Source organism: Notolepis coatsorum (genome assembly GCF_963971535.1).
Source record: "Notolepis coatsorum genome assembly, chromosome: 3".
NCBI lineage: Eukaryota > Metazoa > Chordata > Actinopteri > Aulopiformes > Paralepididae > Notolepis > Notolepis coatsorum.
The window spans coordinates 81301986-81328561 of record NC_140167.1 but is presented as its reverse complement, the minus strand read 5'-3'; the positions used below and the strand labels follow the sequence as shown (position 1 = coordinate 81328561).

Sequence of the window (26576 nt, the reverse complement as noted above, 5' to 3'; positions counted from 1 at the left end):
AGTGCAGAGATTAGCATCAGGACCGGTTCATGGCCCTTGTTGATCTCTCCAAAGCTTTCAACGTTGTCCAGAGAGAACTGTTGTGGGAAGTCCTTCTCAGGTTTGGCTGCCCTAGCAAGTTTGTTAACATCCTCCGCCAATTTCATGATGGAATGACTGCTCGGGTGACTATAGGAGGACAAGAGTCTTCCCCCATTCCCTGTACATACAGGAGTTAGGCAGGGGTGTGTACTAGCACCAGTACTTTTTAACATTGTCCTGCTATGTGTCACCCAACTTCTCCACAAGGAGATTGAGGACAGCAGCCGTGTGGCAGTGGACTTTCATCTAGATGGCAACCTCTTTAACATAAGGAGGCTCCAGGCAACCAGCAAACTGCAAAGGGAGAGAGTCCTTGAACTACAGTATGCAGACGATTGTGCTTTTGTATCTCATAGCCCACAAGACCTCCAGTCTGTTCTTAATGCTGCGGTGAGAGCGTACAGCAGGATGGGACTGACCTCCAGTCTGTTCTTAATGCTGCGGTGAGAGCGTACAGCAGGATGGGACTGACCGTCAACATCATCAAAACAGATTGCCAATGTAGTGCCAACATCCCATCTATACCACCTATCTGCACTGTTACTGGAGAACAACTGTCTGTTGTTCCATCGTTCAAATACCTGGGGAGCATTCTCTCTGAAGACAACAGCATTGACAGTGAGGTCCAGAACAGGATCAAGCAGGCATCAGCTGCCTTTGGGAGACTCCGGCGTCGGGTCTTTCAGAACAAAAATCTTAATTTCCGTACGAAGATCTCTGTCTATCAAGCCGTCTGCATCACTACCCTCCTCTACAGTTGTGAATCCTGGGTAACATACAGCCGCCACATCAGGGCCCTAGAGCAATTCCACATACACTGCTTTCAGCGCATCCTGGGAAATATCTGGCATGATCGCGTGCCTCATACTGAAGTACTCTCAAAGACCAACTGTAGGAGTATTGAGGCAACCATCACCAGCTATGATGGCTGGGCCATGTAGTAAGGATGCCCTCAAACCGGCTGCCTCGCAGAGTGCTATATGGCCAACTACATCATGGACGACGCTCTGCTGGAGGGAAGAAGAAGCGCTATAAAGACCAGCTGAAGACCGCGTTAAAGAAGTGCAGAATCGGACCTGAGCCCCTGGCGGATGCTGCTGCTGACTGTAACACCTGATGTCGGCAATGCCTGGATAGGACCCGTATGATGGAGGAAGAAAGGACAGCCAGGAGACAGGAGAGGAGACTCAGGAGGAATACACCTGCAGGTCCTGTTACCACTACCACAACCTTTACATGTCCTACCTGCAATAGGACTTGTGGATCCAGGATAGGACTACACAGCCATCAAAGGACTACTTGTTAGAAGTGGACGTCATCATCAGACTTTGATGGACAACCACAAGCAGCAAGTGTATGTATATGTATGTATGTGTGTATGTGTGTATGTATATGTATTTGTTTGTTTGTGTGTGTATGCATATGTGTTTGTTGGTTTGTTTGTATTTGTGTGTGTATGTATGTGTTTGTTCGTGTGTGTGTATTTGTGTGTGTATTTGTGTATGTATATGTGTTTCTTTGTGTGTGTGTGTGTATGTATGTCTGTGTGTGTATGTATGTGTGTGTGTGTGTGTATGTGTGTGTAGGTGTGTGTGTATATGTGTGTGTATGTGTGTGTGTGTGTGTGTGTGTGTGTGTGTGTGTGTGTGTGTGTGTGTGTGTGTGTGTGTGTGTGTGTGTATGTGTGTGTGTGTGTGTGTGTACCTTGCTGGATGTCACAGCCCATCACAGACATAAATCCCTGGTCTATGAAGTGTCCTATGGGCATGTGCCAGCCGGCAGTCCTCCCCAGGCCGGTGTGGCAGCTTTTCTGGCCTTTCAGGGTGTTCACGTTGATGCCAGGGTTACTCTTCTTCACCACGGCGACCGCATAGTAGGTGGTGCCCTCACCTGTGGCAAGAAAGGGTCAAAGGTTATATGGTAAATGGACTGCATTTTATCCAAAGCGCTTTACATTTCATGCCTCACATTCACACACCGACAGCGGAGGCAACCATGCGAGGTGCCAACCTGCTCATCGGGACCAGTTAGGGGTTAAGTGTCTTTGCTCACTTCTTTGTGCTGCTCAGGGTTTAAAGGTTAGGTTTCAAGGTTTAAAGGTCAGAGGTTATGGGTTTAGGGTTTAACCTCTTGAGCCCTAGCCCTATATACACACCTAAGTAAATGGAAGATTGCTCCACTTCTACAAGGTCCATTTGCATGTTCTTGGTATCTAGGTGTAGCAGGGTGGATTATCCCTGCTTCGTGGGAACGGGTGTGCACAGTCACTGGGTAGCGAGACACAGTAGAGCTCCGTCTGACTGCACCTTCGTCTTTGGGCCTGGAGCGTCAAACTGGAGGCCGGCAGTGGGAGTGGATGGGGCCCGGGATTTACCAACCTGGTCTGGTACTCTGGTCTTCCTCGCCTTTCCGGGGCGGTCAGCAGTCTCTCTAAGGCTTTACTTATATAGTAACATTTCGGTTACCTCCAAGAGGGAAATGGTTAAGTAGATGGGAAAGTAATATTAAAGAACATACACGTTATCACACTCAAAGAAAATGAAAAAGGTGGGCCCACTTTACCAAACAAAAGTCCAAAAGTTACCAAACAAAAACTAATGCCGGCATGTAATGTTTATGGGGTACCCCTATGAACTGTAGTTAGCAACCATTAGCTTCGCCCGTATGCCGCGACACACTGTGTACTGTGCGATAGGATCTTGGTCACCGAAGTGCCAGTGTACTCAACCAAGATGGCGGCCTCGCCGCACCACCACTAGTCCGGATGGCAAGATGGTGTCGAACTCTCTACGCTCAGGAGCTAGCAAGTTGTGTTAGGCAGAGGGGCTGTAGCGGGCTGGAGGCGCGTGCTGGGTGATGGCGACCTCTGCTGGACGGGACGAACTCCCGTGATAGGCTGCTGTCTGCCGGTGCTGAGAAGATGCTGACTGCCGGCGCTGACAGGCTGCTGACGGCCGGTGCTGAGTTGACGCGCTTTATAATCTGGAGGCTACCTTAACTAAAGCTACTCTGTGGGTCCTAGACAGCCCTCCTGCTAGCCGAACATGCAGCAACGCACGGTGCCTCTAACCACCAGGTTCTCTTCAGGCAACGCTTGCCGGGGGCACCTCGCTGGAGATGTATAACGTTAACATTAGCCACTTTGATATACCGCTTTCTTCTAGGACAGGGGTCGGGAACCTATGGCTTGCGAGCCATATATGGCTCTTCTGGTGACAGCATATGACACCAGAATTTGTTGAAATAAAAATTAAAAAAAAATTAAAAAAAATTAATACTTGTGATATTTCTTAATAATACTGTGTCATTTTAAAGTAAACAGAAATTAGTTTTGAAGATACAGCTAATAGTATTTGTAGCTGAAGATATAGCGAGCAGAGCTGGCGAGGGAACACAAGTGGACAGAAATGAAAAATCTTCAACCTGAAGACCAGCTGATTCTTAAAACTTGGAACGAGCTTCCTGTGACATACCACACAATGCAGCGTGAGTATTGCCGTATTGACCATGTTTGGCTCTACATATGCATGTGGGCAGTCATTCTCGCATATGAGGAACATTAAGACCAACCTACGCTCACGTTTAACTGATGGAAGCCTCAACGCCTGCATGAAGCTCAACCTCACCACGTATGAACCAGATTACAAGTCCATCAGCAAAACCATGCAGCACCAGAAGTCGCATTAAAAGTAAGACATATTAAATTTATTATATGTTAAAAATACTATATGGCTCTCAATGAAATATATTTAGAAATATTTGGCTTTTATGGCTCTCCCAGTCAAAAAGGTTCCTGACCCCTTCACATATTTCATCTTAATACAAATAGCCTGAGACCTAAACTGGCTGAAATCAAACAGTTGTTTTTAAACGGTAAGGCTAACATATTGTGTTTCACAGAAACAAAATTAGACTCATCTGTACAGGATCCAGAGATTGAAATTGAAAACTACTCAATAGTCAGGAGGGATAGGAACCAGTATGGAGGTGGCGTCTGTGTGTATATACACAAGGATACCAAATACATCAACCGTACTGACCTTAACCATGATGAAATTGAAACTGTTTGGATTGAAATCTTATTAGACAGGGCGAAACCAGTACTAGTAGGCACAATCTATAGACCACCAGAACAGAGTGGCTTTTATGACACACTTGATGGGTGTTTAGCTGGGGTGGAGGGGGTAGAAAAAATTCTTATTGGGGACTGGAACACGGATATGCTGCGTAAATCAGCACCCGTCTTCAAGGCCTTCAGTAGATTTTCTGACCTGCACGGTTTCAGCCAGCTAATCACCCAACCCACAAGGGTATGCGATTCGACACAAACCACCATTGACCTCATTTTGACCTCTGACAAGTCCATGATCTCCAGTAAAGGGGTGATAGCATGCGGGTTAAGTGATCATTATATGATTTTCTGTACCCGCAAAAAGCTAAAACAGAAGGCCGGCTGTCACAAAACAGTCACATCTAGAGACCTCAAAACTTACTCTAGAGAGGCCTTTAACCTAGAACTGGGGAGCTTGGACTGGTCAGATGAGCTCAGTGGTACACAGGTTGAAGAAACATGGCTTGGATTCAAAACCAAATTCACAACAATACTCAACAACATGGCACCGATAAGAACCACCAGGGTTAAAAATCGCGCTGAGGCATGGATGCACACTGAAATACTGGCCGCTATGAAAACCAGAGACAAAAAATGCTCTGAACTTCATAAAAGTCAGACAAAGCTTTCCAAAAGCTCAAACAGTGAACTCCAAGCCCACGTGGTTGAACTAAAAATCCAAAGAAACAGACTAAGAAATGACGTAAACACCATGATCAGAACCGCAAAAAGAAATTTCATCAACGACAAAACTGAGGAAAACAAAAACAAACCCTGCGAACTTTGGAAATTACTCAATAATCAACTAGGCTGCAGTAAAAAACTTAAAACCAGATTCTCAAACATAAACATAAAGACGGACAACACGCTCATCACAGACAAGCTGGATGTAGCCAATTACTTAAACATCTTCTTCACAAACATAGCCACAACACTGGTAAACAAACTACCCTCCCACTCAGGGCAGTATGGGGTAGAACACATAGTAGCATACTACAAAAACCTAGGGGTCCACAAAGACGACTTCAAACTTGAAATGGTAACAACCGATGAGGTACTCAAAAAATTGAGCGCCCTCCAACCTAACAAGGCCACTGGCCATGACAACATCCCCTCCAAATTCCTCAGAGACGCAGCAGCCGCCATCACCCCAGTCATCACACACATAATAAACCTCTCTATAAGACAAGGGCACGTCCCCAAGGACTTCAAAATTGCGAGAGTGACCCCTCTACACAAAAAGGGCAGCAAATTAGACCCAGGCAACTACCGCCCTGTTTCTATTCTTACCTCCATCTCGAAAGTCATGGAGAAAATAGTCTACGAACAGGTCGAAAAGTACCTGGCGGAAAAAAACCTAATCTACGAATTCCAATCTGGCTTCAGAACGTCCCACTCCACTGACACATGCCTCCTCTATTTGAACGACCACATCAAACAAGAGGTGGACGCGGGCAAATACTGCGGCATGGTCATGCTGGACCTACAAAAGGCCTTCGACACTGTCAATCACTCCATTCTAATGGACAAGCTAAAAGCAATTGGTTTTGATAGCCTATCAGTGAGCTGGATGCAATCCTACCTAGAGGGGAGAGAACAGATGGTAGAGGTAAACGGTACTCTATCCCCCCCCCTCACAGTGAGCTGTGGTGTTCCACAAGGAAGCATACTAGGACCGCTACTCTTCCTAATTTATGCAAATGACATGTCGTCAGCCTGTGACTGCAATTTGTTCCTGTTTGCGGACGACTCAGCCCTGCTGGTCTCTGACAAGAACAAATTGCAGGTTGAAAAAACCCTCAGCACGGAACTAGGCAAAATCTGCATATGGCTCGCTGATAACAAACTATCATTACACATGGGCAAAACAGAGTCCATTCTCTTCGGTTCAAATAACAAACTCAGCAAGACCGACGGATTCTCAGTTACAGTGGGTGACAATATTGTCACAAGGAAAGACGAAATTACCTACCTGGGTTCCATCCTAGAGGCAAATCTTTCCTGTGACAAAATGGCATCCAATGTAATAAAAAAAGTCAACCAACGAACTAGATTCTTGTACCGGATCTCCTCTCTGGTAAACAAGAATACCCTGAAGACTCTGGCAGGAGCACTCATTCAAGGGTACTATGACTATGCGTGCACCTCATGGTACCAAAGCACCTCAAAGGCGCTTAAAACAAAATTACAAACATCACAAAACAAACTGGTCAGACTACTGCTTGACCTGAACCCCAGAACCCACCTCACCCCTGCCCACTTTGCCAACCTAGGATGGCTTAGAGTAGACGACAGAGTACAGCAACTTGCAATGGGCCTGGTCTACAAGATACACTATACGACCGGGGTGCCCATGTACATGTCAAAATACTTCCCAAAGGTCAGTGAATACCACAACCACTACACCAGAGGAAGCTCAACAAATCATGTGAAACCCAGATTCGGCTCAAACAAGGGACTAAACACGTTTCGCAATTATGCCACAACAATGTGGAACGCCCTACCCAAAGCTGTAAAGGAATGTGAATCCCTGCCCACATTCAAAACCGCTCTTAAAGAGCACCTACGGGAGGCTGCAATTCGAAACTGGCCACCGTAAATGCCCAAAACCCCCACCACCTCCTAATAGACAGTCTCCTCCCCACCGCATGTATATATTCCCTCCCCGCCGTATGTATATTTCCCTCCCACCCACCCACCCCCTCCTAATGTACAGTCCCCTCCCCATCATATGTATATACTCTGTCAGGATCTAGGGGTAACAGTACTGTATATTTGAATACCGCCTATGTCACAAATGTATCAGTACTAAATACCTATATGTCCCTATGCCATAAATGTCATGTATGTTGTGTATGTCATAAATGTCTATATGAATTGAAAATGGGGGACCCTGATGGAAACAAGACAAACGTCTTTCTCAGGTCTGCATCCCCTTAACAATTGTATGTATTGAGCCGTACTGTATTGTACCCATTCTGCAATCTGTTAAATAAAGTTTTCATTCATTCATTCATCCCTGTTCTAGGATAACTCGCTGTATCACTAGGGATATTCCGTGGGGATATTCAACACGCTACTACGCTTATATTTCTACTATAACCCGAAATATACTCAAGTCCAATACGTTCACCCGCGTGTTCCACCACGGGGCTCTACAACAGCACGACCATTCAGGTTCACGTCCAACGTCGAAGAGGCTGGTTCTCTCCACTTCCGTTTCAGTTGACTTGCTTCTCCTGGGCGCCTCCCTCCTGCGCTCCGCCTTGCCACCACCGCCCCCTGCTGGCACCGCCAACTAGCCCCACAGGAAGAACTGGGTGAATTTAATATGATTCAGTTTAGTGTTTATAATCCATATTCCAGCCGGTGAGAGAAGGAGAAACTCGCGTCATTGTTCAAGGAGAATATCAAGGGAAACTGATTAACATGTCTTTGTGCACAAAGGGGAGATAAAAGGCAAGTCAGCACTTCTGAATAATAGTAGAATATTCAGGGTGCTACATAGAAACATCTATGGATCTCAGGGAATGTATTCTCAGTGTCAGAAATATTGTGTCTGTTACTAGGCTTTGATTTTTCTTTGTATCTTTGACAGTGAATAACACCATGCAAAGAATGACCAGACATGAAAAACTGCTGAGCTCATTCAGCACCTTCTTGAGATCACGTGTACAAAAATTCTAAGCAATTGAATAAAGGGACGATGATTAAACAGAAGGTTTTGTAGATACAGTACTGAATTCTGCCATCCGGACACATGCTATTTGAAATATTATTTGGAAGCTGGAATCAGCTGGGAAAGGTAGTTTCAACGCTCATTGAGAGCTCTGGATGCCCTCTCCTCAAATGACTACAACTGGCGACGAGCCGCTAATTCAAAATGGTGGATATTTGATAAATGATTAAGACGTTCCATAAACTAAAACCTCACTAATAACACTTTAACCTATTGGTAAACAAACATAATTGCTGAAAATATACACTATGACTGCTGTTGTGACATGGTTTGGGTCTTTACTCTTGGATACATTTGGGGGGAGAAACGCTACTTTATGTCATACATTATGGAGAGATTGATTTATGACGTGATGTCATTTGCGGTCTGCCGATTAAAAAAAAATCTAAAAAAAAAAAAGATTTCACTACCTATCTTTGTGAAAGTGGCTTCTCAGCTCTGGTCCAGCTGAAGACAAAGCAGAGGAACATATTGGACATTGAGCATGACCTCAGAGTTGCTTTGTCTACCATCACCCCAGACTTTGAGACTCTTGTCAGGAGCAAACAACATCCCCAGTTATCCCATTAGTTCCCTGGGATGTTAAGCTAAGAAGTCTGCTAAGAAGGATATATTATTTATTATTATTATTATTATTATTATTATTATTATTATTATTATTATTATTATTATTATTATTATTATTATTATTATTATTATTATTATTATTATTATTATTATTATTATTATTATTATTATTATTATTATTATTATTATTATTATTATTATTATTATTATTATTATTATTATTATTATTATTATTATTATTATTATTATTATTATTATTATTATTATTATTATTATTATTATTATTATTATTTTATTTCATTGTGTTTTTAGCCCTAGTTGCACTTTTATTGCAACCCCAGTTATCCCATTAGTTCCCCCAAACTTACTGTCGGTCTGTTATGTTAAGCTAAGAAGTCTGCTAAGAGCCCGGAAAAGGAGCCGCGCCCACAGGAAGCAGAGATGGAGGGTGTGACAGAAATAATCGTTAGATTAGTCGACTAATCAAAAAAAATAATCTACAGATTAGTCGACTACCAAAATAATCGTTAGTTGCAGCCCTACAGTCCATACTAATTAATGTATTTTTTTTTCAAATATTGCCAAGAGTAAAGGCCCTAACCCTATAAAAACAGCAGTCAAAGTGTATATTTTCAGCACTACGTTTGTTTACCAATGATTTTAAGTAATTTAAGTGAAATTCTCCGTGCATTCCATCAGACACCGGCGGATATTGACAAGGGGAAGTGATGCCGCACTTTTGTTTGTAGTCCTAATAGAGAAGGAGACCCAGGGCTTTCGATGGGCTTTCGAATTTCATAAAACTACACTTCCTAACTCACGCCAGCCGCTGTCAAACTTCTGATTTCTAACGTGAAAATGTATGAAAACGTGATAATATCTCACTGGTAGAACAAACCTGAACGTTATTGCCATAAAATAGAACGTAGTTTGTTTCTTTACCTTTCTGTGAATGTCCTTTCAAGGTGCCAACATTGCTCATCAGGAGCAGTTGGGGGTTAAGTTAAGTGTCTTGCTCAAGGACGCTGAGCCGGAATCGAACCGGGAACCTTCAAATGACCAGATTACTCTACCTCCTGAGCCACTGTTAGCCCCATTAATGGAGTCTTATCAGAAATCTTGTTCTGAGCACCACTGGGGATCTGGTGCAGTGAAGGGTTAATGGTTAAATAACCCATAGGATTAGTGGATGAATACCCAGTTCTTAATTTGTTTTATTTTATTTTATCTTAGCTGAGCAGGATTTTTGTGCAAAAGGAATTACACGCCTGTCCCATATAAAGACTGGGTGAGTTCAGTGATTGAAGCAAATAAAGCCTGGGCTATTAATAGGAGATTTACGGTAGATAGGCATGAATGTTTATAAACGGACTGCATTTATATAACTCTTTTATCCAAAGTGCTTAACAACTTCTTCCTCACATTCACCCATTCACTCATATATTCACACACTGATAGCGGAGGCAACCATGCAAGGTGCCAACCTGCACATCAGCAGCAGTTAGGGGTTAAGTGTCTTGCTCAAGGACACTTCGACGTGCTGCTGGGAGGAGCCAGAATCAAACTGGGAACCTTCTATGTCCTGTGCCACTGTCGCCTGATTATGTTCTATCAAGTGATAGAGTGACTCTTTATTTATTGGTTGTAGTCTTACTGTCAATGTTGGTCTCCCCACCAGCCATCTTAAAGGTAGCCGTCTTTCCCAGTTTGTAGATGTCTCTAGCCAGCATGGACAAAGCATCTACTTCCTTTCTCTGGAAGAACACAGAACACAGAACAGAACAATGTTAAAAATGTTTTACATGGATAGAAGATGAGTGCATCCACACACAAAGACCATACTGCTCTCACAAGACCCTTTCCTATACTACTACTACTACTCTTATAGAACACATTCTTATACTACTACTACTACTACTACTACTACTACTACTACTACTACTACTACTACTACTACTACTAACGTTACTACTACTCTTATAGAACATTTTCCTATACTACTACTCTTATAGAACATTTTCCTATACTACTACTACTCTTATAGGACCCTTTCCTATACTACTACTCTTTTGAACTTTTCCTATACCACTACTCTTATATTACCTTTTCCTATAGTACTCTTCTATTACCTTTTCCTATAGTACTACTCGTATATGACATTTCCCTATACTACTACTATTCCTATACTACTACTCTTATAGTACCTTTTCCTATACTACTATTCTTATAGGAACTTTTCATATACTACTACTACTACTACTACTACTACTACTACTACTACTACTACTACTACTACTACTACTACTACTACTACTACTACTACTATTATATGACATTTTCCTATACTACTACTCTCATAGGACATTTTCATATACTACTACTCTTATGGTAAATTTTCCTATACTACTCCTACATTATATGACCTTTTTCCAATACTAGGGTGGATCCTATGGTCCCAGGTTCAAATCCACTCGGTTACGTGACTATACACTAGTTATTGTGTGTTGTCATTAGACTTTTACCATCTCTGTTTGATGTCTTCCACGCCACTCGGTCTGTGTTCTACCTCTCTCGTCACTGTACTCTCCTCAGCTCATACTCTTCCCAGTTGTTTTGAATGCAACTTTTTTTTGGTGAGAGAAGCAAAAACACGAATCCATCCAATAGGCACAGCCTTAGCTAATATTGTCACAGGGTGTTGGCATGGCAACAAGGAACTGAAGGACTGAGGACATGTAAATAATCAACTATTGACTGACAGAGAAACCAGGGACTTTGTTTAGTTGTTTGCCTCCTCCTCTCCTCCCCTCCTCCTCTCCTCCCCTCCTCCCCTCCTCCTCTAATAATTTCCTCCTCTCATCCTCTCCCCTCCTCTCCCCTCCTCTCCTCCCTGCTGGTGTTATTTACACTGGTCTGATGTTATTTATACTGGTCTGATGTTATTTATACTGGTCTGATGTTATTTATATTTATACTGGTCTGATGTTATTTATACTGGTCTGATGTTATTTATATTTATACTGGTCTGATGTTATTTATACTGGTCTGATGTTATTTATACTGGTCTGATGTTATTTATATTTATACTGGTCTGATGTTATTTATACTGGTCTGATGTTATTTATATTTATACTGGTCTGATGTTATTTATACTGGTCTGATGTTATTTATATTTATACTGGTCTGATGTTATTTATATTTATACTGGTCTGATGTTGTTTATATTTATACTGGTCTGATGTTATTTATATTTATACTGGTCTGATGTTATTTATATTTATACTGGTCTGATGTTATTTATATTTATACTGGTCTGATATTATTTACACTGGTCTGATGTTATTTATACTGGTCTGACTGAGGGTTAGGGTTAGGGGGTTAGGGTTAGGGTTACCCTAACCCTAACCCTAACTTCCTAACCCTAACCCTAACCCTAACCCTAACCCTAACCTGTCCATTTCTGCGACTAGGGTGAAAGGTTACTTATGTTCCACTCGCTTAACCGTTTCTGCACCAAAAACGAGTTAACTTGTTATAGTCCGCCAATCGAATTCTGCCAACAAAGAGTAAACTCGTTATTGGATCTGTTTTTCTTTTATTCGCTATTTCCATTCATTATTCATCCTGTGCTGTAGGACTGGGTGACACTCTGTCTGAGACCGCAGCGGTCCGATACCGGCGCCTAACGCCTTGCGGCCGCTATTGCACCCCATTTGAAACGATGTTCTCTTAAAGAAAATAATTATATCTTGCAGCATATTTTTAGTCTTTCTTTCTTATATTAAAGTATATTTAGTTTTGAAGAATTGTAAAGGATAGGCAAAAATAAGCATGTGCTTCAGCCTATTCCTTTTTTCGGTCATTGAGTTTGGATTTTGTGTGTGAGCTTACTTTGAATATGTACATTTGTGATATTTTCTTTTCCTTTTGAAAGTCCACACATGTGTGTTTTTGATTTATCTGTAAACAAAGACCAAAAATAAACTATTCATCATCATCATCATGTGGTTTCTTTTCTCGGCCGAGCTGAGCCGTGCAGGCGGGATCTAAATACTCCGGCAAGACTCCGGCTTATATCGATGCATCGACTAGGCCCCCCCCCCCCCCCTTTCATATGCAATGCTGGATAACGCTGGATACACGGTATTTGGAATGGCGATCAGATAATTCGATTATTCTTTTTGCAGTACATCATAGACAAGGTAAGGACTATATGTTATCGATCTTGCGTTGATCCGATAATTCTTTCCGCGTCTTTTCCTGGGATTACTCAGAATCACTCAAACTATACTCATATTCACCATGGTATTAAACGGAAATGTACGGATGAAAAAATTATCTGTTTTTTGCATGTTGACCGGAAGAAACTCACTGACAATCGACAATGTTATTAGATCCATAGCTATAATATTCAATATATTTTTGGCAGTTGCAAACACTGGCATTATTCCATTGAACAAAGCGCTGGCACAAACGGCCATACACCCACAGTGCCATCTGGCGATCATTGTGTTAATAGTGATTTTTGAAAAAAATAAAAAACATGGATTATTGTAATGTGAGTCCAAGATGTGATACTGAGCTACTTTATTTGCATATACATCAAATCTAGCCAACGCTATCCACAAACACGTGTGAAAAAAAGGCTATTTGACCAGAATTGCGACAAGGGTGACTGGAGGTTTCAATTCAGTAACTCAATTACCATTACTAAATGGTTCGTTACTGCATTATTTTTATGTAGATTGGAGATATTCTCACTATTTCTCTTTTGTCGAGCACAAATAAAAGAACGTTTTAGTTAAATGTAAATTGTGTCTTGGCTCAAAGATCCTATCTGCTGCCCAAAACAGCAATTCAAATCTGTTGAAGCACCTGGAGTGTGAGGTTTTGTCCGCTGCTCACCTACTCGCTCTGTTCCTTTAAGCCTGTTGCTCACCTACTCGCTCTGTTCCTTTAAGCCTACTGTTAATCAATTGCATTCTCCTCACCTCACTAGCCCCCACCCTCGCGTTCGTTTTCTCTTCAGCAGCCACACCCTTGGACTACCTGTCATTATGTGTTTGATTGGTCTGGTGCCGAACACACACTTTTAGTTCAAGTATCAATTACCTTCACGCACCTGATGTTTATTCTAATTAGTTCCCCTGTGGGCTTTAAGTACCTCGCTCTTCCCCTCTGTCCCTTGTCGGGTCGTGCCGTATCATTCCGTATCATATTCTCTATCACCAAGACTCCTTCGGGAGGTCCTCTGTCTGTTTATGCTGTTTTCATCTCCGGCGTGAGATGCGCTCCAGCCTTCGCCTCCTGTCGCCGTTGCCTGAGGGAGACACTGGACTGCGCTCTCTAGACTTCCACGGGAGGTATCCCAGTGTTCCACTTCAGACCTCCGCGCAGCAGACGTCCTGACGCGCATCCAGACCTCCGCGCAGCAGACGCCCAGACGCGCATCCAGACCTCCGCGCAGCAGACGCGCTCTTCACTCCAGACGCGCATCGCTTCCTAATACTCTACGGGAGGATGCGTCTCTCCGAGCCGGCGCGCTCTTCCGCGCAGACGCGCTCTTCCGCGCAGACGCGCTCTTCACCCCAGACGCGCATTCAGACGCACTCCAGATGCGTCCTCCGTACCGGCGCGTACTCCAAGCAGACGCGCACCCCTCAGACCTCCGCGCCAGATGCGCCCTCCGTACCGGCGCGCACTCCAAGCAGTCGCGCACCACTCAGACCTCCGCGCCAGATGCGCCCTTCGTACCGGCGCGTACTCCAAGCAGTCGCGCACCACTCAGACCTCCGCTTGGACAACCCATTTCCCCGTGGCGACGCGCTCGCCCCGTTTTGATCCAACTCTCTTTACGCACAGCGCCTGGGTGAGTTTTTATGACTGTCTTTGATCCTATTCGTTTTTCGTGTGTGTAATGACACTGAAGATATCCTGCTTTTTGTCAGACTGTCACTCACCCAGCGTCAGCTTTTTGGATAGTTCTTTGGGGTAATCTTTGGCCTTAAACATCGCTCACTGTGTGTATACTCACCGAAGATATTATTCACTTGGATTTGTATTTTGGGACTTCACTCACAGTGTATATATACACCGAAGATTCTGTCACTTGGATTACTCTGTTTTTGGGACAAGTCACCTCTCCTGTCACCTGCTCTGTTCCCAACTGAACTCTGAGCTAACCCGCTCCCTTTCTCCCTCTCGGTCCCGTTTACCACCCTCGGAGTTCTGCCGAGAGAGATCTGCAGAGCGGTTCTGACGTCCACCGTCTGCTTCCTCAGACGAACCATCCCGGGAGAAGCTGCAGAGCAGCAACATTCATTAATGCTTGTGTTCCAAGGCCTTACCCTGTTTTCTCTGTCCCAGTATGCAGCTCCAGCCCTCGCCCTGTTCCAAGGCCTTACCCTGTTTTTCTCTAGTCCTCCTAGTCCTCCCTGTCCCCAGCCCGCCTCCGCGGGCCTCTGTCCCTGTTCTCCCCTCTCTAGTCCTCCTAGTCCTCCCTGTCCAGTCCTCCTAGTCCTCCCTTTTCCTGCCTTGTCCCTTGCCCCGGCCCTGTTTCCGTTAGCCTTCCCTTAGCCTTCCCCTTAGCCAGCTCGCCTCTTAAAGGCACTGTACCTTTCCCCTTCTTGTTATCCAGTAATTTGTGTTCTCCCTTAAAGGGACAGTGCCGGTTTCTGTGTGTTTTCAATAAATGCCCAGTTCTTGGCTTACTCTCATACCTGTCTTGTGTTGTGCGATTGGGGTCGGTTACAAACCATAACATGGAGAAACAACATGCTTCAATGAAGCTAGTAGCTGAGTCTAACATTAAAGACTCTGACTCATCCGAAGCCACTCCATCCAAGCAACAGTGGTTGGATTTTAACCGAGGGACTGCTAGCCAGGGAAAACTTGATCAAGCAATTGCACAGTATATTGTAGAAAACATGCAGCCTATTTCTACAGTGGAGTCAGACGCTTTCAGGCATCTAGTTAGCATGATACCATGTCCAGGCAGCACACGGAAAATGGGACGGAAAACTTTTTCCAACTACTTGGAGAGAGAATATACAAAAATGGAAAATGAGTTAAAGAAAAGGTTTGAGGGGCTGGACTACATCTTGACCACCGCAGACATTAGGTCCGTCCACAACAAAAGCTTCCTTGTGATAACATCTCACTGGATAAACCCCACTACTTTACAACGCCAGAAAGCTGCATTGGCCTGTAAAAGGATAAAGGGTAGGCACACGTACAATGTCATTGCTGGTGAGATTGACCATATTCACTCTTTGTATGGAGTGTCAACAAAAGTTACAGCCACGGTTACGCCTTTCAAATGTATCAAGCGGAATCGCTCTCTGACGATGATGATGAAGCTGATGAAGAGGTTATCTTCACTGATGTTGCAGGCGTGCTTAACACCGCCGCAGAGGAAGGGCTTGTTTTACCTCCACACCAGAGATGTGCATCTCACACACTGAACTTAATTTCATGCTCTGATGTGGACAAGTGGCTCCTTTCAAATCCTGGGACTAAGGGAATCTACAGAAGCGCTGCCGCTAAGTGCACAGCACTGTGGAATAAGGCTAGCAGGTCGACAGTGGCTTCAGAGATAGTGGGCGAAGTGGTGGCCAAAAAGCTGCTGGTGCCATGCACTACAAGATGGAATTCCTTTTATGATGCTGTGGCAAGAATTGTTGAAATGCCTATGACTGACTTGAGTGCCATCTCTGATAGTTTACAGCTAAAATGTATTAGCGAAAGGGAACTTCAGTTTCTGAAGGAATACTTTGCCATAATGAAGCAGGCTCCTCCAAAGAGAAGGATTTTTATTTTTTTTTTTGCTTTGAAGACAATGATGACACCTTCAGCACTGTGGAGACTGAGGTAATGGCCTACTTGAAAACAGCCTACTTGAAAACAGCTACTTGAAACAGGGATGGAGATTCTCAAACAGTTTCCCATAATAAAGGAAATGTGTCTGAAGAAAAATGCAGCTACTCCGTCCAGTGCACCAGTTGAGAGACTCTTCAGCCTGGGGAGTCTGGTACTGTCTCCAAAGAGGAACAAGCTGTCTGACCAAAGGTTTGAGAAGCTGCTCCTTATGAGGTACAACCACTGGTTCGAAGGCTAAACCTCCACTCAAACATTCATTCAGGTCTTTGCCAGTAAGCACTTATTTTTTTGTTTTGATTAAGTAGGCCCACATTTGTTATCTGTGCAACATAAAACGTGGCTTAGTTTAGTAGCCACAGTGACACCACAGCACTTACATTTATGTTATATTTCAGAACACTTATTTTATGTAAAAGTGCATTGCTTGCTCGTCTTCATACTTGAATTAAAGGAAAAATACTGTGACTTTTTTTATACTTACTTATTTTTATGGACCATATACACACAACAGCAGTTGCCTCATACGAATATGGTGCTGAAACCACTTACATTTTTGCACTTTGATTCTGAATAATATATTCAGATTGTATTCATTTATTTATTTATTTATTTATTTATTCAGTTATTTATTTCAGAATGCCTTGAGGAAAATAAGATCATTTCCTTTGTGTTTATGTTGTACATTGCTTGCTAGATTTCATACTTGAGATATGAAGGGGCATTTTAATGTGCTAAACACAACAGTAGTTATGGTGCTGAAGCCACTTTAATGTTTGCTTTTTGATTCTGAATAATATATTCAGCTTGTTTTGTGTTATGTATTTCAGAATTCGTTGGGAAAAAAACGTTTTGGTTGGGCTACTACACTATGTTGTTAATGTTATGTGTGCCTTGGGTGTTAGTTTTGAGCTAACTAAGCAAAGCCAGGCTGACAGCTATTGTTAGGATATATGGCAGACTAGACCCAACTATGACAATGAGCATGACTATGAGCAATACTTCTGGCCTGAATGAAATAAATTGGCATTTAAAACATATCTTTGTGTTTGTGTCAGGTTTGTGTTTGTATAGAGACCACATTGCTTAGCAGAGTTCAGTGATGTGAATGCAAATTAATGGAAACTGTCAAGTTTATTTTTTATTTTTTTTAAATCTTTTCCCCCTCCTTCTTTTTCCGATTTTTCTCCCATCCCACTGTTAGTTGTTATGCCAATTCCCAACCCCCTTCCTGGTTGTTGCGCACTTTCCCCTACTGTTGGTCTGAGAGGCCGGAGACTGTCACATGCTTTCCTCCGACGCATGTGCAGCCAGCCTGGCCGCGCAGATTCTCACCGGGAGAGAGTGTAACGTGTGGAAGGTCGCACTACCTCTCTCCAGATCCTACCCTTGCTGAGCAGGCGCCCCGACCGAACTGTAGGGATCGCTGTCCACAAGGCCGCCCAGGACCCACCCACGGCTCCCCTCCCCCTAACTCAGCCAAACGAGTTAGTATAGCGATCAGCCCGAGCCAAGGCAATGCTGACTCTCCGGCAATGCTGACGAGCACAATCTCCGCTACGCCACCTGACCGCAACTGATTAACAGATTTTGACTGTAATAATCTGTAAGGGCATTAATGGGAGCAATTCAAATAATGTTGTTTTTGTTTTTTAAGTAACTAAAAAGTTACTTTTCACAGTAACGCATAACTTTTTGGTGTAAGTGTTACTTTTGAAATGAAGTAACTAGTAATGGTAACTACTAGTTACTATTTTTCAGTAACTATAGCACAACACTGGTCATGCTGGACACGCGTCCGTTGCACGGCAGACACTCAGAGAGTGACAGTACATTGATGCAGAATCATGCTGGACACAACTCACCCAGACACTCAGTGACAGTACATTTGTTTTTGCATATATTTGCATATATCCATTCTAAATTCTATCTGACCATTCTGACCTTTACAGTGGCCATTCTGAGTCTTATCTGACCATTCTGACCTTTACAGTGGCCATTCTGGGTCCTTTCTGACCATTCTGACCGTTACAGCAGCTATCTGACTGGTAGGTACTTTGAGGACCTACCAGTGGTGTCAGGTCCATAGAGGGCGCTAGGGTGCCGTGCCCCCTGGTGGAAAGTGGTTTGGGATTTTTCTATAATAGTAGATTTCGACCGCTAAAAATATAATATTTTAAAAATAAATAAATAATAATAACTCATTTTAAGTATGTTTGTGTTTAAAATGCACAATAACGTGTAATATACAATATAAATCATTGTTTGTGCTTCCTGTTCATCCCCTCTCTGTTCTGGGGCGCTAGAAACATCACCCCAGACAGTGCTCAATGCAGCCAATTGAAAAATTACATAGCAAAATAAATGCACCTAGCAACGTACATTTTGCCAATCATCGTCATTAAATATGATGCCTAAAGGGCGATTAATTTAGCGCCCCAAGCAGAGTCAGTGTGTCAGGGAGTGGGGACTGACGTGATGAATGAAATGAAAATGAAAATGAATGCAGCAATCAAATGTTGAAATGTATAAAAAAAAAAAAGCTATATATATCCATGGGATATCACAATATTACAATACTATCCAAATGTGCACTGGATAAAATGTATATGTTCACAGAACTTCACACTAATAAAACTCAACGTCACCTCCGGAACCACCTCAACCAAATAACTAACGCTAATAGTTGTTGTTGTCGTCGTTGAAAATGTATAATAATAAGATATTGTATTTCCCCTTTATTTTCTTCTCTGAGTGCTTCGTTTACATGTTCAAATCACAACGATTTTCTTCATGCCCCCACACCCCTACAGGGGTTTGGTTTACAAACATGTCACCTTTTTCACCTCTTATCAGTTTGCAGGTCTGGTTATATATTTTTTTTTATCCACTTTGTCTCCTCTTTTTCTATTTTCCTCCCATCCCAATGCTGCTGTGCCAATTCTCCCCTCCCCTGTCCTGAACGTTGCTCGCATATGCCCCCCACTGGCCGGTTGTAGGGAGGATAGAAGCCTTGCATCACGTGTCCCCTCCGGTACACGAGGAGGCAGCCTGTCACATCTTTTCACCTGCCAGCGCGGACTCTCATTGGCGAGGTGTAACGTGTGGGAGGCTCACACTACCCCCGCCATTTCCTGTCTCTGCTGTGCAGGCGTCCCCCAACCGACCTGTAGGAGTTGCTGTCCACAACGTCCAGATTACCACCCATCGACTTCCACCCGCTAACTCTGCCAATTGAGTTAGTATGACGACCGGCCCAAGCCGGAGGCAACGCCGACAGCCGGATTCGATCCCGGTGTCTCTTGCGTTGGTGACGAGCGCAATGTCTGCTGCGCTACCCAGCCGCCTCAGGTCTGGTTATATTGTAGTTACTGAAACTGAGTGAATATGGCACAGCTACATTTTTCACCAGCCGCCACTGGGAACTATTGTCGGCTACAAACAAAGATACTCTGCCATGTATTTTTTGTATAAAGTGCCGGCCCCTACATTCCAAACGTTTTGTGATGAGAGCGTTTTCTGAGTAAATTAAGCCAGTCTGGTTCTCACCTCTAGCCTCTGAACACAGCCCTCCACGCTGGCTCCGTTCACACAGTCTGATTCTCACCTTCTGAACACAGCCCTCCACGCTGGCTCCGTTCACACAGTCTGATTCTCACCTCTAGCTTCTGAACACAGCCCTCCACGCTGGCTCCGTTCACACAGTCTGATTCTCACCTCTAGCTTCTGAACACAGCCCTCCACGCTGGCTCCGTTCACACAGTCTGATTCTCACCTTCTGAACACAGCCCTCCACGCTGGCTCCGTTCACACAGTCTGATTCTCACCTTCTGAACACAGCCCTCCACGCTGGCTCCGTTCACACAGTCTGATTCTCACCTCTAGCTTCTGAACACAGCCCTCCACACTGGCTCCGTTCACACAGTCTAGAAACGGACGGATGGGCACGGCAGAGAAGGCCCGAGACATGCTCTCACATTTCAACTGCTCCGGCTGTGAGATGGTACACCATCTAATACTGCTCTGACCTGAGACTAGAGAGAGAGAGAGAGAGAGAGAGAGAGAGAGAGAGAGAGAGAGAGAGAGAGAGAGAGAGAGAGAGAGAGAGAGAGAGAGAGAGAGAGAGAGAGAGAGAGAGAGAGAGAGAGAGAGAGAGAGAGAGAGAGAGAGAGGAGAGAGAGAGAGAGAGGGAGAGGGAGAGGGAGAGGGAGAGAGAGAGAGAGATATACACAGAAATATAGAGAGAGAGAAAGAGAGAGAGAGGCAGAGAGAGAGGTGCAAAGAGAGATAAAGTGATACAGAGAGAGAGACAAGACCAAGAGAGAAATACAGAGAGAGAGAGACCGAGACCAGAGACATAGAGAGACATATAGAAAATATTACATTTGTAGGTGAGTCGTTCACTTATTTGATAACATTAAAATGAAGTACCCATGACCTCTTTCAACCCCATTTACATCTTCCACCTATAGAGGTGTGTGTTTTATCATGTGTTTTATCATAGAATAACATGGCCACATGGCAACAATACAAGGCAACATACATTGCCGATTTCAGCACCAACATCAGTTAAAGGAACACTCCAACATTATGGGAAACACACTTACCGTATTCTCCAGAGTCAGACAGGAAGATAGATACCAATTTCCTCTCTGTGCGTTCAGTAGAAAGCTATCTGGCAAATTAATGGAAGCCTAGCTTAAAACACTGGGAGAAGTGTTTTTGGCTAGCTGGTCCATATCTGCTTCCATTCATTTGTGCTAAGCTGGGCTATCTTGCAGCCAGATAGCTTTCTACTGAACGCATGAAGAGAGGAAATTGGATTCTATCTTCTTTTCTGACTCTGGAGGAGACGGTAAGTGTGTTTCCCATAATGTTGGAGTGTTCCTGGAATAAGTAAGAGCTGCCAGCATTGCTGGCACTGCAACAATATAACGTGTGAGAACACTATACCATGGAACAGTAGTTTAGCCCAAAGCTCATAGCCCACTCACTCACTGTTCATGTTGTTAACTGATCAAAACTAGATATCATGAAACAAACAAGAAAAAAAAGATAAGTTTGTCTAATTAACTAATGGGCATTCAGTTTATTAAGAAACCTTTTCCCTTTAAAGAGATTCAAACCGTTATTTAAACTCAAAAGGTGACTGAGTTTTCCCTCATTTACAGTCACGTCGAGTGTACATACAGGAATAAGCATAAAAGGAAATGAAATCACACAGCATATAAAATCACAACAAGACAAAGGATAACAAATCAATTAAAACACGTACAACTTGATTGACAAAGGTTGGAGATCACGTTTTAAACTCTGCAACAGAGGGGATGGCCACTTTACAAAAGGAAAGGTCACTTTAAGAATAGTATAGTATAACTTGAGATTGTATAATATAGCATTGTATAGCAGTGTACATAAAGACCCAGTGCCTCATCCGTATAGCTAACAGTGTATTGCACAGGACCTAGCATGTCCTACCATGCTCTGTAAAAACTCATGTACATATACCGATATGCCCTACTTTGATTACTTGTATTATTGCACAATGTCGTTCTATTGGATTCTTATTATATTATTATTATTGTATTATGCACAATCGTTGTGGGCAAGACCCCCCGCATTTCATTGTATACTTGTACGCCGTGACAAATAAAACTCTTGACCTGACTTGACAATCTCCAGCTTTAAGTTGGAGTTCATTCATAGTGTGATATACATACAGGCCCACAGAGGGTCTGCCCCCCAGCCTAGACAGATGGCGGTAAAACTGACAAAAAGTTGACAAAAAATGACCTGACAAGACTACGAGCTGTCGATGGCTAAAACTAAATAAAAACTAAATCACATGAACTGACTAAAATGAATAGAAGTTTTAGTCCGAAGATCAATCTCAAACTGGTCTAATATATTTTTGGGTCTGTAGATCCAGTTTTTCAATCAACATAAAAATAGAAATAATAATAATAATAATAATAATAATAATAATAATAATAATAATAATAATAATAATAATAATAATAATAATAATAATAATAATTCTTACCAGTGTTGAACATTAATAGCAGAGCAGTCAGGATTTTGCACGTAGCCATGGTCACTCCCGTCTCTCTCTGCACATCAAAGAGCTCCTTAATTCCCTTCTCTTCTCCTTTATAACAGACAGACTTCCTCCTCCAGAACCCAAAGTCCAACGTGCGGCGAGTGAGACTCTTATAAACCGGCTCCGACTACCTCTTCCAGAACCCAAAGTCCAACAAGCAACACCACGTGTGTAATGCTGAAGCTTACGTTCCTGATTTTTATAGATTTATAGAAGTTATAGACGGTATATTCACTATTTTACAGCACGATCGTATGATGTTTATGCATCAGGAGTCCACCGGGGCTTTTGGTGTGTAAAAGTGTGATGTTTTCTAGGTATTCCTGTGTACCTGAAGCTGACACGTCTCTGCTAGACTAGAGGGAGCTGGGACAGAGGGGGCTTTGACTGGCAGAACCGCGCCTCTCCTCCCCCTCTCCTGGCCGCGTCTGGGGCTTTTCCACGGTGCGGTCAGGCTGAGAGAGAGGTAGAGGTATTCAGTCCAACGGCCAGTGAGTCTAAGAGGGAAGTTATTCCCTGTAAACAAACAGACTGATTCACTGAACCCGCTATGAAGCTTTAATTAACAACCAGGAAGCCAAATAGTGTGGTCTGAAGGCATCGACACAACGGGCAACTTGCTAAGATGGTCAATGTGGCTCTCACCGGGGATAGATGGTCAATGTGGCTCTCACCGGGGACAGATGGTCAATATGGCTCTCACCGGGGACAGATGGTCAATGTGGCTCTCACCGGGGATAGATGGTCAATGTTGCTCTCACTGGGGACAGATGGTCAATGTGGCTCTCACCGGGGACAGATGGTCAATGTTGCTCTCACCGGGGACAGATGGTCAATGTGGCTCTCACCGGGGACAGATGGTCAATGTGGCTCTCACCGGGGACAGATGGTCAATGTGGCTCTCACCGGGGACAGATGGTCAATGTGGCTCTCACCGGCGGACAGATGGTCAATGTGGCTCTCACCGGGGACAGATGGTCAATGTGGCTCTCACCGGGGACAGATGGTCAATGTGGCTCTCACCGGGGACAGATGGTCAATGTGGCTCTCACCGGGGACAGATGGTCAATGTTGCTCTCACCGGGGACAGATGGTCAATGTGGCTCTCACCGGGGACAGATGGTCAATGTGGCTCTCACCGGGGACAGATGGTCAATGTGGCTCTCACCGGCGGACAGATGGTCAATGTGGCTCTCACCGGGGACAGATGGTCAATGTGGCTCTCACCGGGGACAGATGGTCAATGTGGCTCTCACTGGGGACAGATGGTCAATGTGGCTCTCACCGGGGACAGATGGTCAATGTGGCTCTCACCGGGGACAGATGGTCAATGTGGCTCTCACCGGGGACAGATGGTCAATGTGGCTCTCAGCGGGGGTCACAGAAGATTTTAGTAGATTTGTTCTGGGTTTAGGTGCCAGTAGATGGCCTGATGTAGCTTGTCTGGTCATATGGTCATGTTCTTCTCTTATGTAAACTATATGATCATAAAAATACTGTGGTTTTTTGACAACTTGAACATTTCTGAGAAAAGTAATGAGACAGGATTGCAGACGTTTCTCAACCGGAAGCCATGATACATTTCTGTGCATAACTCCAATGTTAGTGCGCTTTGAACAGTGGAGAGCTAGTCTGGCAGCCTTATTTTGAGCTATTTGTAGTTTCTGTATATGTGTTTTTGCTGCTGATGACCATATGACAGGACAGTACTCAAGATGTGACAAAACCAGAGCCTGGATGACTTCTTTCAAAGTGGTTGGTGTTAAATACTTTGTGTAATAATTTGTGTAATATTAGTCCAGACATCATCCCAATCAAACTCAGGGTCCAGTTCTGGAATGTCCTCTCGCCAAATTATATCTAATGGGAGGTTCTTGTATGTGGACTTGAGTAAGAGTGTATAGAAATCTGAAACAAAGCCCCTTGGGGTTGTTCTGTCTCCAATGAGTCTAAAAAAGGGGTGTCAATGTAGTGGCCGACCCCATGGGACCCCACAACCTCAGGGTCAAACCAGTTAATCAGGGGCCTCAGTGAGACTGAGAAGGACCAGAAATATTTAAAATCCGGGATTGCCAGACCCCCGTCTTGCTTCCTGCGCTGAGCAGTGGTTCTTTTGATTCTCGGCCGCTTGTTGTTCCAAATTTATTTAGATATTGTAGATTGTAGTTTGTGCCAGTAATCGATTGGGGGGACGTAGCTGGCTCTCCAAGTACCACCATATGACCGACGTTAAAATACAGTCTATTCAGCTATGCACAGTTCACGCAGGCAAATGTATTCCTAATAACATTATTTATTGTTAACTTTTGTCAGACACAGCCACAATGTACAAAGGGGTAGCAAACTCTTCCACACAATTCTCATACAATGCAAGAGGCATTGAGAACATAATAATTAACATTCTCACATAGCAAGTGAGAAAATTAAGAACAACTGCATGTATTTCAGCAAATGTACTTAATTCAAATACACACTTTTTCATGTAATCCTCGACCGCAACGGTTCTGGTTACAACATCTGTACCATAATTTTGACCCAGAAATCAAGAGAGTCAGTGAAAATGTAACTTTTGAACGGCAAGGTAAGATATATTTCAGTTTGTCTATAAAATACGCTTTACTTGTTAATCTCTCTCTCATGTTCTCAATAGTGACTCAGTATTAGCAGAGTTTTTAGGAAAAGGGAAGTTTTGTCTGGGCTCTGCTGAGAAGTCATGGGTCAAATAGAAAGTGTGGGGGTGACTAGAGAAGATGGGGAAGTTGGTGAGTGGTGACTACTCCCATTTTCAGAATTTGAGGGTTCATTGGAATCTGATGATTCAGAATTCAATGAGGCAGAGAATGCTCTGATTCAGACTGACATCACATCTATATTCTGTATATACTGTTCCAACTCTTTGTTGAGGCTTTATTGAATAAAATATTTGAATACAATGTTTCTATCGCTGCACCATTTCATCCAATAGAAAAAAACATGTTATCTTCACTAGAATTGAAAATAAAGTTGAAATCTATGCTAGTAGTGATGGACCCAGTAGTGGGGGCAGTAAGGAAGAAGATACAAATATACACATTATTATACACAATTTGAAAAGTAATGTCATGATCTACCAGAATAAATTATCAAATATAGTTTAAAAAGTCAAATGAAGGTATCTTTTATAAACGTTTTCATTCTACTGGATGAAGCTCAACTTCATCATGGCTGCCTTTGCCAGTTCTCTCTCTCTCTCTCTCTCTCTCTCTCTCTCTCTCTCTCTCTCTCTCTCTCTCTCTCACACACACAGCAAGCAATTGTACTTTATTCTCTCTCTCTCTCTCTTTCTCTCTCTCTCTCTCTCTCTCTCTCTCTCTCTCTCTCTCTCTCTCTCTCTCTCTCTCTCTCTCTCTCTCTCTCTCTCTCTCTCTCTCTCTCTCTCTCTCTCTCTCTCTCTCTCTCTCTCTCTCTCACACTCTCTCACACACACACACACACACACACACACACACACACACACACACACACACACACACACACACACACACAAACACACACACACACACACACACACACACACACACACACACACACACACACACACACACACACACACACACACACACACACACACACACACACACACACACACACATTTAGAATCTTTATTTATGTCCACATAAAGACAATATTTAAAGGACACAAATATTTTCAGTGCACTTGTACATTGTGGGATTATTCCGATACAATCGTGCCCAAATTGACAATGGCAACCAAAGTTACAGACTCACATGGATGATGAACAATCAACACACAGCTCATGGATACAGATAGCAGCGTCTTCTCCAAATTGCCCGGCTGCCAATAATTGCTGACACTGAGCAATATTTAACTAATTGTTTGGCTCTTGTGGTAAATATTGACGTTGAATTTCATAATTAATATGTGTGAATAAATTGGAGAACCATAAATGTAAAGCCAGATGTACCTTTCAATAGCAGAGTGGACTCAGTGGCTAAACAGTCTCAACTGTCAGTTGAGACAGTTGCATCAGATAACAACAGCAACAGTTATTTCAACCCCCACTCAAGCAATGACTAAATTAGGGAACAAACGACACCTTCTCG

General features: G+C 43.4%; 1 protein-coding gene across 1 annotated transcript in view; it reads right to left on the bottom strand.

Annotated features, from left to right (window-relative positions):
* meltf (melanotransferrin) overlaps positions 1-22699 on the bottom strand; it is a 54044-nt gene extending 31345 nt beyond the window's left edge. Inside the window, exons 1-4 of the mRNA XM_084311263.1 lie at positions 22417-22699; positions 20253-20407; positions 10153-10252; positions 1786-1971 (exon numbers count right to left, since the gene is read on the bottom strand). Coding sequence (XP_084167389.1) covers positions 1786-1971; positions 10153-10252; positions 20253-20407; positions 22417-22465 — 490 coding nt within the window. The 5' untranslated portion in view covers positions 22466-22699. The remainder of the gene's footprint in view (positions 1-1785; positions 1972-10152; positions 10253-20252; positions 20408-22416) is intronic.
* Between the last annotated feature and the right edge of the window lie 3877 nt (positions 22700-26576).